The 16,199-nt window shown below is 35.1% G+C and overlaps 1 protein-coding gene across 3 annotated transcripts; it reads right to left on the bottom strand.

Moving 5' to 3' along the window:
- Positions 1-804: 804 nt before the first annotated feature.
- Positions 805-16,038, bottom strand: LOC123547356 (O-phosphoseryl-tRNA(Sec) selenium transferase-like). 3 transcript variants are annotated; one of them, XR_008372461.1, is made up of 12 exons: positions 15,789-16,027; positions 15,065-15,181; positions 13,949-14,103; positions 13,043-13,161; positions 11,295-11,453; positions 9,954-10,107; positions 9,090-9,192; positions 7,873-8,002; positions 6,436-6,621; positions 4,047-4,128; positions 1,070-2,820; positions 805-992 (listed from the first exon to the last, which is right to left on the bottom strand). XR_008372461.1 is itself a non-coding variant. In XM_045334385.2 (11 exons), the coding sequence occupies exons 2-11, from the start codon at positions 15,176-15,178 to the stop codon at positions 2,604-2,606; spliced, it is 1,419 nt and encodes a 472-aa protein (XP_045190320.2). In that variant the 5' UTR covers positions 15,179-15,181; positions 15,997-16,038; the 3' UTR covers positions 805-2,603. The 3 variants fall into 3 exon arrangements, 2 of the variants coding, with proteins under 2 accessions (XP_045190320.2, XP_045190319.2); XM_045334385.2 differs by having other exon boundaries at positions 805-2,820; positions 15,997-16,038; XM_045334384.2 differs by having other exon boundaries at positions 805-2,820.
- Positions 16,039-16,199: the final 161 nt, after the last annotated feature.

Below are 16,199 nucleotides of genomic sequence, written 5' to 3'. Positions count from 1 at the left end.
CCAACCCCTGTCATCCCAACACCTTTCTTTGTTTTGTTAATAATGGTCAGTGGGTTACAGATAAATTAGTTTCCAATCAATTCCTAGAGAATCTTTTAGGCCACTGCCATCAAACTAAATAGGATGATTGATTGTGGTCTGTAGATGACCCATATTGTTTTGGAGGTTAGTAGATCATAGATCAAGGTTAAAGGGGCCACAAGACTAGAATCAGTTTCTGATCTTTCAAACTTCAAATGATTGTCTGAGGTCGGTATTGTTTGAGGCCCCTATTGTTTGAAGAGTGCCGGTTTCCAACCAGCCAGTAAGAGAACTCATGAGGCTTTAGTCGCTGATGTTTATTGGGTCTTTTTCTGTGGGGCAGGGGAAAGGGGTATCATGGATTCCAGGTTATAATGCAAAGTTTAGGGCAAGTCTCAATACTAATATATGATCAGATTTGACCACAGCATGGTGGGGCCTCCATGGCCGAGTGGTTAAGGTCTTTGACTTCAAATCACTTGCTCCTCATCTACGTGGGTTGGAGCCTCGCTTGAGTAGTTGATTTCTTCATGTGAGGAAGCTATCCAGCTGGCTTATAGAAGGTCCGTGGTTCTACCCAGGTGCCCACCCGTAATGAAATAATTCACGGAGAGGCACCTGGGGTCTTCCTCCACCATCAAAGCTGGAAGTCGCCATATGACCTATAACTGAGTGCAACGTTAAACGCAACAAAAAATTGACCACAGCATGGAAACTGACCGATGGTAAGCCTGCATTCTGAGACCATCTTGTATCTCGGTTTTAATATCAGAAAAAAAAGCGTAAAGCTTGAATCATATTTTACTAGAAAAAAGTAACTTTTTTATGAATATATTAATTGTAAATAAGATCTAAGCCAGTATTAAGTTCGTAGTTTTACTACAAAAATGCATAATCTAAAACAAATTAAATCTTGGACTAGAACCATGCACTGGTACAATGCTGAATAACAATAACTTCTGGGATACAACCTTGATTAACAAGATTGATGTTAACTTAAGGTATATTACCTTGACCAACAAGATAATGTTACTATCAGAGATACAACCTTGATTAACAAGATAATGTTACCATCAGAGATACAACCTTGACCAACAAGACAATGTTACCATCAAAGATATTGCCTTGAATAACATGATAATGTTAACAACATGGCATTGCTATTATGGTGACTTAATGCCTTGCATTAACAACAGAAATATAACCTTAATCAAGAATAATACGTTAACATCAGATACACAACCTTGATAAATCAGATAACGTTGGTTAAATTCGTCACAAAGCATTGCTACAAAAAGTACTACTAGATTAAAGAGATAGAAATAACATTAGAGACACAACCTTGATTAATAAGATGTTAACATTCATTGCATTGCTAGAATTCTGCATTATAGTACCTTGCATTGAAATCAGAAATAATACTTTGATATACAAGATGATTCCGGTTAAGTTTATATTGTCATGAAAGCATAAAGTTTATTTGAACCACATTCCAGTATTTATGTCATATATGAATGTATGATTGTGACCCAAGAGGGACTGACAAACCTAGAAGCCCTGGTTGAGTGACTGACATCTTAACCAGTAGACCACTGCTGTACCCGATTAATTCTGCCTTTGCGACCAGTGTAGATCATGATCAGCCTACACATACATACAGTCTGATCATGACCTGCACTGTTCGCTATTCAGCCAGTATATTTTTGGTAAGCACCCCTTTTAACAGTTAATGGTACTGTCCAAATTGATAGACAAGTTCATTATAGAAATTTAGCAGGGTAAGGGTTAACTAGTAGACCACTGCTTCGCTTCAAGAATGTTGACATCACAAATATAGTGAACGCAACTTGACCACGATGGTTGACCTTTGTATTATAATACATAATGAGGCACAACCTATTATTGAAAAGGTGTGTACGTAAAACGCTTCGTCTCATTGCATTCATAAATTTAAATACACGGCTACCCTATGCACACCAAATTTCTACAATGAAATAATCTATATGAATAATCAGCCGAAGATCAACCATCCCGGTCAAGTTGCGACTACTATACTACCTTAATTGATTACTGAGATAATGGTAATGTCCATTGACCCTTACCCTGCTAAATTTCTATTATGAACTTGTCCATCTTTCAATTTGGACAGTATCATTAACTATTAAAAGGGGTGCTTTCCAAAAAGATACTGACTGAATGGCGAACAGTGCAGATCATGATCAGACTGCACAGATGTCACAATGGCAGAATCAATCGTAGCCAGCATGATAAGGGTTTAATTCATCTGAACACATCTTTGATTAACAAAATATGAACATATCATTTAATAAATTATAAATGACATACAGATATTTTCTTGGACTACACTGGAATGAATTAAATGTACATGGGATGGTTCTGCTACAAGCACTTTCAAGAATTTTCTTGTCTTAAAATTTCAGACAAGATTTTTTCTTCACAAATGACTGAGACAATAAACCAAGCCTTTTAAAAGTTTTCTTAGAGCCAATTCTCTGCTTGAGTGATAGTGGAGCCACGTGGCTTAGAGATTTCCTCCACAAAAGAATTATTGCTATAATTTTTCAGGCTGCTTCTGTATTTTCTGACACAGTTTTAGTCTTTTTAAACTTCTTTAACACTTGGTCCAGTCTAGATATGAAAGTGTCAACATCTGCTTTGGTCATTCCGACAGCAGCTGCTGCCGTCAGATATGAACACGGGAAGTTGTCATAGTGAGAACCAAAGTTGAGGAACGTAAGTCCGCTGACAGAAGTTTCTTTCCCTGTGCGAGCAACCACCCTGGAAATTTAATAAAGTTTACAGTATAAACACTACTTGTGTAATTTGAAATCTTTGATATTCGTAGGTAAATAATTTTCGTAGATTTCGTGGTAGAGTAAATTGACAACATCAAAACCCATGAATAAGTAAAATTTCAATTCATTTTATGTTTAAGAATTGAAATACATGAATTCATATTCCCACAACATAGCCGTCTTGGCCCAAATCCCCATGGAATTAAATGATTTGCTGTACATGCAAGAATGTATGTGTAAATGAAAGATCAAAATTCAGTATCCTCACTTGCAATTGCACTGCATTTCCCCAACCCTTTTATTTGGTTCCAGTCAGTTTTCATACATAAGGCTCAACAGCACTAAATTAATATTAAACTATACTTTTTATATAAAATGCACCAATGCTCACAAAACTTTCAAGTATAGTTAGACCCATTTCAGGGTACAACTCCTTACACCATTTAAAAAAAATGATCATAAACTTTATATAAAACAAGAGCTCGTATAACACAAAATGCCCCCCCCCCCCCCTTGATGCATTCAGTAACTGCTTAAGGCCACTGTGCATTGAATGTTTGACATACTGACCTCATATCAATAATTATGGGTCATTTACCAGTCATAAGTGACCTCAAATGTGATCTTAGACCAAAGCATTCTCTAGTTAACTTTCATGATCCTAGGCCTAAGTGTTCTTGAGTTATCATACGGAAACCGATTGGTCTACGGACCGACCAACTGACAGACTGACCGACAGACGTCAGCAAAACAATACACCCCTCCTTCTTGGAAGTGGGGCATAATGAAGAGAAAAGTAGGGTCATTATATCTTGTAAGAGATACTTCCTGTCATTTTTGCTTTATAACACAAAATCACATCAAAAGCATATTGTTGTGACCTGGTATTACTAGTCGTACTAAAATTTAGTTTTACTTCATCAAATACAACTGTCTCTCTCATATTTTTACCAAAATGTCAAAAATTATGACACCAACAATGAAATCTATTAGTGTTCAGTAAGCTGTAAAACATTACACAACTAGACAAGATGGATCCCATGATGGTTAAATTTGTGGGGGCTGTAAGACCTCAACAGTATATTCATATTTTCGATTAAAAATTCATGATATTTTTGAACAGCTAAAAGTGAGAAAAACTTGGTAAATTCAGTGCAATTCAAGGAAATCTTTTGTAATAATGAATCCCCCTCAAATAAAAGAACCTACCTAGCACCAGACACAAATCTTGTAAACAACATTGAGCCTATTTCAGTTGCAGGCTTATCCTCGAGCTCCGGTAAACTCATAGCTGCAATAAATGATTTGTCATGTTAGATTTATATATCTAGAAAAAAGAACAACAACAGAAAAACATTTGTAATACAGACTAAAATGTGGTCAGTTAACACTTCATGATCTGTGAAATTTCGATGGAAGTTTGAATTTCAGTAACTGAAGAGTTGGACAAACATTACTGCACACATGCTACAATACAAAGTGACACACTGCTTGCTCAGTTATTGATGATTCCAGCACTGTACATGCTGGAACAATTCATGCGATCCCTAACTAATCTCTTTATATTATCTATTCGGACCATTCAAAGCATTGGTTGTTTACTACGCAAGAAAGTCACAGGTAGCCAGCATCCTGATAAAATGGTAAGACCTGGACATCTTTTGGTCTGTACTACCTCCACAAAAAAGCAAACATTTTCTTCCTACAAGGCCAGTAAATATTTCCAGAACTATACAGACTTTGCTGTTTGGTGTCATGTTTATCTGAAAATGCTGCAATGTGTGCCATAAAAAACGTTCAAGTGAAGCTTTTGGTACCATCCAGTCAAGAGCAAACAGAAACATTGAAACAACAAATACATTAAAATAAATGTAACTAGAGATTATATTACATGAACAATTTATGTCTCCCATCACTTACACTTAAGAGCCATAACTACAGGGAAAACCAAAGAACCATAACATTCCAAAGATATACACAACTAGGCTTGGCAGTGGTAACTCCTTTGAAGTTTGGTGGAATTCCAGCCAGTGGTACAGGATAAGTCACAGAGATCAAAGAATTTGACAAAGCAAGGATTATGACTCTGTTCAAAATCATTTAATCAGAACATGATGATAATATGCAAAACTATGCTTCACACAAATCACTTGTGATGTTTTTGGTGAAATTCAGCCTAACTGTAAAATGCAAGTAGTATAAACACTGTAACATACAACAAATTAAGGGTCTTGACTCTGCTGAAAATCAATGAATCAGAACATGTTGATGATATACATAACTTAGCTTAGCACTCCGTAAAGGTATGGTGGAAATCTGCTCAATGGTATAAGAGAAGATGCCAAAATATCATAAAATTTGATATATAAAAGGGCCTTAACTCCCCTGAAAATAACCAAACCAGAACATGCCAATTATATGCATGATAAAACTTGGCATTGATCACTCCTGTAAGGTTTATTGGAAATCCGCCCTATCATAAAAGAGAAAAGGCTAAAAAATAATATTTGACAAATCAGGGGCCATAATTCTGCTGAAAAGCATCAAACTGGAACATGCCCACAACATGCCCAACTAGGCTTGGCACTTTTATCACTTTTATGCAAGTTTGGTGCATTGGAGCAGTTGCTGGACAATGCATAATTCAACAATAAGGGCAATAACTATGTTGAAAATGTTTGAACATAATATATGTATAACTAGGCTTGGCACTGATAACTCCTGTAAGGTTTGGTGGAAATCTGCCCAATAATATAAGAGAAGTGGCCAAAACAGAATCATGGGCCAAAACTCTGCTGGAAATCACCAAACCAGAAAATGCCAACAACAGCATAATGAGGCATAGCACTGATCACTTGTAAAAAGGTTTGCTGAAAATCCACCCAATTAAATAAGAGGTGGCCAAAAAATCATAAAATTTGATAAATGAAGGACAATAACTCCACTGAAAATCATCCAACTAGAAAACGCCAACAAAGTGCACAACCAGGCTTGTCAATAAGCATCCTTGTGAAGTTTGGTGTAAATCCATCCAGTGAAGTCAGAGGAATTTGCTTACACAAACTTTGTGGCATACAGACAGATGGACAACACTAAATCAATATGTCCCCAACGCTACATATGGGAGACATAATAATGGATCAAATGGTTGTGGGTAATGTTTCAAACTGTCAAACAGTTGAGAATTGATTAGCAGACACCAGCTGACAATAACTACCATCTATATTAAATTGGGGATTTTACAGGACTGTCTTTCAAACTCTGAAATTATAAAACAAGTGGAATAAAGAATAAAATACAAGACTGTGCCAAGACTTTTATAACTCTTATTCAACTAGTTTAATAAAATCATTGTGGAAAGATACAAATGTATTCTTTTTATCACATGTAAACTTTTTGCAATGCAAAATCAAAATTCCTTCTTTTTTAACCTATTACAGACAAAGTTAACATGACCGACATCTACTATACATGAAAAGACATCAAAATCAAATGTAATGTAATTGCAATAATGTAAAAGTACTGACACTAAAAATATTACATGGCTTTCTCTCCCTCCTTCAAAGTCAAATGTGTGATGAATATAGATTTTACATACCTAGTGATATAGGGTTATGTTTTATATCAAGCAGTCTTTCTCCATTATTCTCAGCACACTGTTTTAACTTCTCTTGTAGGTAACTGTACATATCTTTTCTGTCCTTCAGCAATTGTTTATATCCTTCACGTCCCAATGACAACAGAGTAATGAACAAATCCAGGCTGGGACTTGCTGATGCTCTACCTACAATACAAGTCACAAGTTTGTTTGTTATGACTTGTTCAAGTAGTATTATCCCTTACCCTGCTAAATTTCTATAATGAACTTGACGATCATTCAATTTGGACTGTGCCATTAACTGTTAAAAGGGTGCCTACCAAAAAGATAATGACTGAATGGCGAACAGTGCAGATCATGATCAGACTGCATGGATGTGCAGGCTGATCATGATCTACACTGGTTGCAAAGGCAGAATCAATCATGTCCAGCATTTTAATGCCCACAAATTTTAACCTTTACCCTGCTAAGTTTCTATAATGAACTTGTCCATCATTCAGTTTGGGCAGTAACACCTGTTTATCAAAGGGGTGTTCATTGAAAATTTGCTTACTGAATAGCGAACAGTGCAGACCATGATCAGACTGCAAGGATGTACAGGCTGATCTTGGTCTGCACTGGTCGCAAAGGCAAAACCACTTGCTGCCAGCAGGCTAAAGGTTATTTTATTATTCAGGCTTGAACTCTCATGATATAATTCCTCTGCATCTGAACTCCAAACGTAAGATTTTATTCAATGACAAATTACTGTGTGGGATATGTTATTTATAAGTAATATTTATCAGGATTGTGTCATGGAAAAAAAACATGCGAATAAACCAAATTTATAACCATTTACCAACAGGGGGATCAGTCATTATATTGTTTCATGAACCAGATGACCTCACATTGAATAAACGGGTAAAAATGAAAATTCTAATATATGCTTGTTTCTGTAAAAGCATACTAACGCTAAAACGACATCACGTTAATGGGCAATGACGTCAATCCTTTTGTTGCGGCCAAGAATGAGTGCTACTATATTTTATCTTCTCTTTTAGATAAAGGGCATAACCAAAATAATGTATTGCAAAATCTGTTTTACTTCAATTAATTTACTCAAAATTGGTTATACGGCATCAGAATAATTCACTCAGGCTACGCCATTGGGAAATTATTCAGTGGACGTATAACCTCTTTCGTGTATTAATAATGTTAAAACACGATTTTTCTATACATTATTTCTTTAATACAATACTGCAAAATCAATAATATTCAATGGGGAACAATTTTTGTGGATTTCATGTTTTAGTAAATCAACAAGCGAATCCAAAGAAGTAGCCATTTTGACTTGACCAAAACCAAGAAATTTAGTGCCTGCAAAATTTAATGATTTTACAGTAAATTACTTGCATTCATCAATGACCAGATGTTCAACAAGCTAATTTTATCACTGACCTGGGTAATTTTTACTTATTTGCTGTATAAACTGTTCATCAAACCCAGCGATTATACTGCCTCCCACTGGTACCATAAAGTTTTTGTCTAAACTCTGTACAAACACATCAACTCTCCCAACTCTTGCTGCCTACAATAATAAGTCTAATGTACAACTATTCTTTAATATGTTACAAAAATGGATCAAAATATGCCTTAAGATGAAATATTTAAAGTGCAGTCTTCCTATAGTGAACAATATTTGTTGAAACTGTAAAACAGTCATTGCAAAGCTTGAATTGAAGTATTTTCGTACTAGGAAATTTTTTGTGAGTGCAAGAAATTTCAGCTTGTAATAACTTTTATTTGCAGTTTTCATCAAATTTTTTCTTGACAGAAATTTAAACAGAAGAATATGAACTAAAAACCACTGTACAAAATCAACACCGGCTTTTGTTCTTATAGGAAAGTTCAAACTAATTTATTATCAAGTTGAAAGTGTGGTCTATAGGTAAACCAAATATATTGTATCTGACAGTTTTTATTTTCTAATCATAACATTGTCACTACAAGCTTTTTTACGAGATAGTTACTGTTTAAAATCAAAAAGACATTTCTACCTCCAACTGTCCCAACACTGGTTCATACTTATTCAGTTACACAATTATAACTTTAGTTTCTACAATTTGTGTGATTCATTCCAGAATATTTTGAGCATACATTTGATTGGTTTGATCTTCTCAAGATTTGACACCTTGCAAGTTGGCCACTTTGGAAATACTCTTAACAGAAAATTATGAAAAATGATACTGATTTCAACTAGACTGTTCCCTTTTACTGTTATATCTTTAAATGTTTGAGGAAAAACAACTGTTTCCTTTCATGGCACTCTAACAAATTTATGGGCATCTGACAAAAAGTGCAAGTATTTTTTATTTTTTGAGTGAGGCCCTGTCTTTATCCACTTACACAAGCTTCCAAATAGAGCCATATTCTAGTTTATACTGTTAAACCTGTGCTTAAGCCGACAATCTGGCTATAAAAACCACTGTAGTATTATTTCTGATTCTTATATTTGCAGTGTATATTAATCTCCAAAATAAGATAAATTCTGCAATCAGTTTACATATACACTGTATGCCTCTGATACTAAACTGTGTTTGTTCTATTTCATAAATGACAGAAAAAATTAATTAGAAAACATGCCTTTCCCTACTGTCCCATTATTCACAGCTTACCTGTTGTAACAGGTGGGTGCACTTTGAAGACTGTAAACCATAGGCATTGTTGACTAAATGGGGAATCTCAAACTTTTTACAGACAGTAGCAACTTCTTCCAGTCTGAAAATAATTTATAAAGTCTTGCGTCAGTAAGAACAGTAAATGATGTTACAAGAGCTATTTGTCAATCACAAATGACCACCACAATGGTTTATTGGAGGTATCTGGGTGTGTTATTTTCAGTCTCAATTATACTGTGAACTTGACCTTTGACCTAAAGACCCTAAAACCAAAACACTTGGGGTCATCTTCTGACCATAAGCAAACATCCAATGGTGTTGTACAGTCCTTGGCCGAAGCAATATCTAGTCACTGACCAGAAACAATTTTCAGTATTGATTTCACCGTGACCTTGACCTATGACATACTGATCACCAAATTAATTTTAGTGACCATAGGCAATCATTCTATGAAGTTTGAACACTGTAGGCCCAAGAGTTCCCTAGTTATTGATAAGAAACATGTTTTAGTCAACTGGGGTCATCAAGTAATCACAGACTTCTGAACAAGCTATATCTATTAAAGAACTAATGAACAATAACTCATTCCACTGGAAATCACCAGTATTTTTGACAACTAAGCTGGCACTAATCCTGTCTACCAAGTTTTACTGAAGTTCAATCAGCACTTCTCAAGAAGAAGTCACAAGACACACTTTTGTGACAGTCAAACAGACAAAAAATAAAAAATTCAACATGTCTCTGGGAGCCAAACAGACTAATGTTAATGCCATTTAAATAGAAACGTGAAATTTTATTTATATCCTATCTCTTCCCATTTAGAATGCCACATATTAATAATTGAAATGTCTTGTGATATACCTGTCAGGTGCACGAGGAGCGAAACAACTAGTTGTAGTCATCACACATACTATATTCTCTGCTCCCAACTCATTTATTTTGCTCTCTATGGCCTCAATGTCTGTCCGCAACTCATCCCCTTCCAAACGATTCTCAATCACCACAGGTTCAAACCCTGAATGATGAACATGATGAAATAAATTTCAAGATATCCTACACATTCTATTCAAAACTAAAATATGCCAATTAGGAACAATCTCACTATAAACTGAAAAATCAGCAATTGTACAACGAGGTTTATAGGCCGTATGTGCAAGGGTTTTCCAGCAACTGGCTGGAAATGGTTTTCAGTCCCAAGACCTCTGTGACCTTGACCTACTGAACCCCAAATCAATAGGGATCATTTACAGACCATACACTATTATCCTAAGACGTTTGATAGTTATAAGTCAAAGCATCCTAAAGTTATACATTGGAAACAGTTTCCAGTCTCAAGGTCATTGTGACCTTGATATCTTATACTCAAAGAATAAGGGTCATTTACTGACCAGCTGCAATCATCCTATGGAGTTTGACCATCTTAAGCCAAAGGCCAAATGGTCTACCAACGGACCAAAGGACCAACCTACAGACATGCACATGAGCAAAAAAATATACCACCTCTTCTACAGATTTGTGCTTTAAAAAAATCAATCTTTATATCATAAACAAGTGATCATTTATGAAATTTGTAACCAATACCTTGGCAGTTTAACAAAAGTTTTGTGAATTGTATGAACAACTGGAAAAGTGCAAATCTGTATGTCCAATCATTTTGAATGGGCAGAAAACTAACTCAAAACTTTATGACAGATAAACATTTTTCTCCCTCATACTTTATACAAAATTTATTACCCTTACCCTATAGAATACTTTCAATCTGACTAAAGTACTTGATCTTCTAAACGAAGATCTGAGGACTACCCATTCACATTCATCTTTCTGTATATTTGGATTTCCGATATTACTATTTTTTTTTTTGCAAATCTGTTTTTATTTGAACCAATCAGACGACTCGTTTCAACAAGCATTTGGCTGAACCATCAAAATAGCATTGAATGTCAAAGGGTGAGAAAAATGTGCAGATCCAAAGCGTAGCGTTAATTGGAGATGTACTTTAGTGAGACTGAGAATACTTTATACAACCCTTAAATATAAACAAGGAGTTCTTTTGATGGTGATGTTATATCATTCATTCTGTGGACTAACCTATTATAGAACTTGTATTTCAAAAAAGCTGAAAATAAAATAGATGCATATTAAAGCACAAATATTCTACATTATAATGGGATATAAAAGATTAAACACAAAGGTTAACAGTACCTGCGGTAATCATACTTTTGATGCAAGACTTTTGATCTATTCTTGGCCACAGGACATACTTTGCTCCCGGACGCTTTGATTTTATTGTCAGCATACATAACATCAGGCTCATCCCTGTTGCCATGGGAACCACAAAACAACTAGTAGCAGACTGTACACCTGAAATATCATTCTTGTAGTTAAGATCGAACAGTATGAGATTATATAACCTTGAAGTCCTAGTGTTACTGTCCAAAGGTAAAATTTAGGAAATCAATTAAATATTTTATCAATACTCATTTTATTAAAAACAGGATGTTATTATGTGCAGTATTCAGAGGTGTAAATAATTAAATCATTTTAATTAAGAAATAATATATCCAAAACAGTGTCTTGTTGTTGAATAGTCACTGTTTAGAGTTTAGATGCAAAGGAATTATATCACGAAAGCACAGCTTGAGTAAATAATGCGCATCTGAATGACAAACGATGATTTTATTCTAGAGCAAATCACTGTTTGAGATATATCATTCCAATTCTAATACATTATTAAGGATTATTATGTACATCCTTGACAACATCCACCAAATATTTTCCTTTTTTATGTGTGTGTTTTCTTTTCCAGCACACTGCTATGACATTGACGCTATGACATAATAATTGATGTACAAACAGCGAACTGTTGCATAATAACACACAATTTTCAGTCTTCTTTTGTTTAATGGGAAAACAAATCGGGTTGCGTTAGAATTATGCATAATATGATGTGGAATTCAAAACTTAGTAATGTATAATCTAGCTCAAAATGACCTTTTCCTTTTGTTTCAATAATCCTATGCAGCCTACCTTTTCTTCAATATATATTCAGTCCGCAATAAGTAAATGTATAACCTTTGCCAAAAATTTCAGAAGAGTAGATATCTGGTAATCGGCAATAATAGTGATACATGTACTTAATAAAATGTGCGTGTTTCTTGAAGGAATATAATTTTCATTTGTAAGCATATTAGCAGCTGTAATATTAATATCTCTCATTAATTACTTTAATACATAATTATAAAACTATTTTTCAAAAACAAACTTTCTTAACATCCACCATTTAACCTTTACTCTGCTGAATTTCTAAAATGGAATGGTCTATCATTCAGTTTGAGCAGTACCATTTGTTATTCAAAGGGGGAATAGCAAACAGTGCAGATCATGATCAGTCTGCACGGACATGCAGGCTGATCTTGGTCTGCATTGGTCGCAAAGGCAGAATCACTTGCCGCAAGCAGGCTAAAGGTTAAATGATTTCAAGTAACACAGTCTTTTAATTACAGTATTTGCCTTGTAGTTATTATAATTATAAGCCTCTTGCAATAATAAATCTCTCCCAGTCACTATTTCGAGTAACCGTTAATAAGACAGCAGCAAGGCTAAAATGAAAAAGAAAACCAGTAAATCTTAGTATAAAACCAGGTATTGTGTACAGTGGTATGTACAGGATATGCATTTAATTTTTTAAGATGAAATTATCTCGTGCACACGACATCTTACCTCGTGCGCACGACATCTTATCTCGAGCGCACATCTTATCTCAAGTGCATGACATCTTTTCTCAAGCGCACAACATCTTATCTCGAGTGCTCGACATCTTATCTCATGTGCGTCACATCTTATCTCAAGTGCACAACATCTTATCACAACATCTTATCTTGAGAAGACCTTTTACATGACAGACAACAATCAAATCTCAGTGACTGTGTACTGGGTATACAAAAACAAACCTGAGATCTTTATAGCATCCAGGGCAAGACTGTTTGACAGTTTCATTAGTAGGCTTGAACCTGCTGCTTTAGGTTGAATAGCTGCAATGTCTCCAGATCGTCCAATACCATGAGCTAGTCTGCAACACAAAATATTACATACCACCTATAAATTAACTATTTTCCATTAGTCAAAACTGTTACCTTTCACGCTAAAATTAAGAAAGGTCATATTCAACATTTCTGTTTCCTTTGGTATATATTTGTGGAGATTTAGAATCACACCAGCGCAATGTAGGTCATATAACCCTCCAGGCATTGTACCAGGTAAGAGCAGGCACCTGGGAAGAACCATCCATCTTCTGTTAGCCAGCTGTATGGATTCCTCACATGAAGAGTTCCACAATCCAAGTGAGGTTTCAAAACCACATATGTGATGAGCAAGTGATTCAGTCAGCAACCTTAACCACTCAGCCAATGAGGCCCCTTCTGGTATGTAACATATATAAATAGATCTCTGCATCTCCTTCATTAAATGCCATTATTTATTGCCTAGGTAAATACTGCCTCCATTTGACTGATCATGCTGGACCAGTGGATTCTGCCTTTGCAACCTGTGCAGATCATGACCAGCCTGCATATCTGTGCAGTCCAATCATGACCTGCGCTGTTCTCCATTAAGTCAGTATCTTTTTGGAATGCACCCCTTTTAACAATTCATGATACTGTCCAAACTGAAAGATGGACAAGTTCATTATAGAAATTCAGCAGGGTAAGGGTCAAAGCTAACTCAAAATACTGTTCAAACAGGTTTATTTTATGTTTGCACGGATATGATGATCTAATTGTTCATATATTCAAATATGAATTTGGGCCTTATGTATCTTTAAAGCTGAAATCAAAATCTGAGAAAAAACTCTACTTTACCTGAAATGTCTCCTAGCAACCATATCTGAGAGAATCCTTCCTTCCCTCTCACCGACACCACTGTTTCCAGGAAAGTTGTTACTGTCCATGGTAGAGAACTCTTGAAGAATCATCTCTATAGTTTGTTCATCCCATCCAACATCAGGCAGCTTTCTCTGTGTGGTATCAAAAAGAAATATGGATTTTGTTTTACAAAAATCACACCATAGTGCATTTAAAGTAAATAAAGTTTAAATTGCTCTTTTGTAAGTAAGTAGCTAACATTTTTGCCACACTTTTAGAACCAGTGATCTTGACCCTGATGACACCATAAGCAATCTTTATCCTGGTCTCAATATAAGCTTTCCTTAGAATTGTTTAATTTGATTCTTTTTATCATAACTCAGTGGGTTTTTTTTTGGCACCTTTGGGGGAAGGGAGTCTTTGCACCTAGAAGGGGAAATTTTTTTCTGTACTGAATGAAAGCCTGGGAAAAATCTCACCAAAATAAAAGAAAACTGTTCAATGCTGATTAAATGATTGCATTGTCTCACATTTCAAAGTAATGATCAAATTTAGATTTGACTGATATGTAAAAAAAAAGCTAGTGGAATTTTTTTATCAAAGTAGGGGGAAAACATATCACTTTTTAATAGGGGGTAATGGGGCTGTCAATTGTGCCCTGTATTCTGGGTAAAAAAAAATACTGTAACTTTACTTATGAATCATGTCATTGAGCAAACACTCTTTTTCTGTAACAATGGCTTAGCAATCCAACTTTGGTACTAGTTTCATTTGTTTCACTGTATACCAAGCAGATACATAAGTTCCAATTTTGGCAACAGTGACCTTGAACCACTGATCAATATTGCTAAGTTCAACAATGGTCTTTCTCGCTACCTAAAGGCCCATTTCATGTCCCTGTATGTTATTGTATACATGTAGCACATACTAACATGAACTGATATTAACCTCTATTTTTGGAGCTTAAAATCCTGGCCAGGGTAATATTGCTGCAAATAACTTTTGGGATTTCCACACCCCTGTGTATATTCTAATAATTAGTGAGCAGAAACAATTACTTCGCATATCTGGAGCACTGGGCAAGTCTCTAAATTTAACTTGTACATATCTTACATGTTGAAGAAAAGTGCGTATTTTGTTTTCCTGAATCTGTTTGGCTTGGGCACCTTGCTGTACATATGCCACTGGCACAAGATTCTCACATAACTTTAATGATTCTGCATTCATTTTCTGAAATCAGAGTGAAAATAATGTCAATACATAGAAAACCATTGGTCAAAATTTCAGACTGAAATTTTTCAAACTAAGAATAATTTTCACAGTAAAAATCAAAGCAGCAGTAGTCAATTGAAATGCATGCAGGAATGTCTGTCAATAGCTATACATAGCTAATGTTGTCTATATATATATGTAATACCGACTTTAAAATAAAATTTGTATCTTGTATCTAACCTATAAGCCCAGAAGAACTAAACATGCCATGGACAGTTAAATTTATTTGTCTTGAAGTCCAAAGATTTGTCTTTGAAGTTCAAAGATTTATCATTAAGCAGTAGGCGCATATCAAATTTGAAATAAGACAGTATGTGTGTCTAGAAGCCAAATTAGGATTTCTATTGGACTAAAAAAATATCAATATGTAAGCATGATCATAAGAATGACAAGTAAGTAAATTTAACTTTCTACAAAGCAAAACTGAAGTGGCATCACCAGGATAGCAAAAAGCCAGCTAGATGCGCAGAACTGTAAAATATTTACTCTGATGAGTAAAACACTGTACCAAAACAAAAAAGCTGTAATTTAGCGTTTTACCTCGTTGACTAGTAGTTGAACTTACTGTAAAATCAATTGGGAAAATTTCATCCGAAATTTACACCTGTCCGAGAACTGCTTTCTTTTCTTGCAAATTACAAACTTTGTCAAAAAGTAAAATTTTGGACAATTCTTGAGAAGTGGAAGCTTTTTTAACTATTGTAACAAATCAAGTCCACTATTCAAAATGGGGTGACAATGGATAATAGTAAAGGCATCAACAAATTTGTTACTTTTGGTTTCGTTTCCTCAAAGCCTTCTAAATGCCGTATTGTCTCTCCGGTATATACCGTACACGTCATACGTTTTTCTTCACTAGTATGTACTCTTAAATTTTTATTTATTTTGTTGGGTTCAACGTTGTACCGACACAATTATAGGTCATATGGCGACTTTCCAGCTTTGATGGAGGAGGAAGACCACAGTGCATCATTCC

Source organism: Mercenaria mercenaria, chromosome 9, assembly GCF_021730395.1.
Source record: "Mercenaria mercenaria strain notata chromosome 9, MADL_Memer_1, whole genome shotgun sequence".
Taxonomy (NCBI): domain Eukaryota; kingdom Metazoa; phylum Mollusca; class Bivalvia; order Venerida; family Veneridae; genus Mercenaria; species Mercenaria mercenaria.
Note: the sequence above shows the minus strand (reverse complement) of the source record. Positions and strands in the feature narration are given on the sequence as shown.

What these genes read in the sequence shown, in the direction of transcription:
- LOC123547356 (XM_045334385.2), bottom strand. Translation starts at nt 15,178, where the DNA reads ATGAATGCAGAATCATTAAAGTTATGTGAGAATCTTGTGCCAGTGGCA. An exon ending in TACGCACTTTTCTTCAACAT is followed by an intron (nt 14,104 to 15,064) that starts GTAAGATATGTA and finishes GATACCACACAG; the next exon opens with AGAAAGCTGCCTGATGTTGG. An exon ending in AATAAGTAAAAATTACCCAG is followed by an intron (nt 6,622 to 7,872) that starts GTCAGTGATAAA and finishes CTTGTATTGTAG; the next exon opens with GTAGAGCATCAGCAAGTCCC.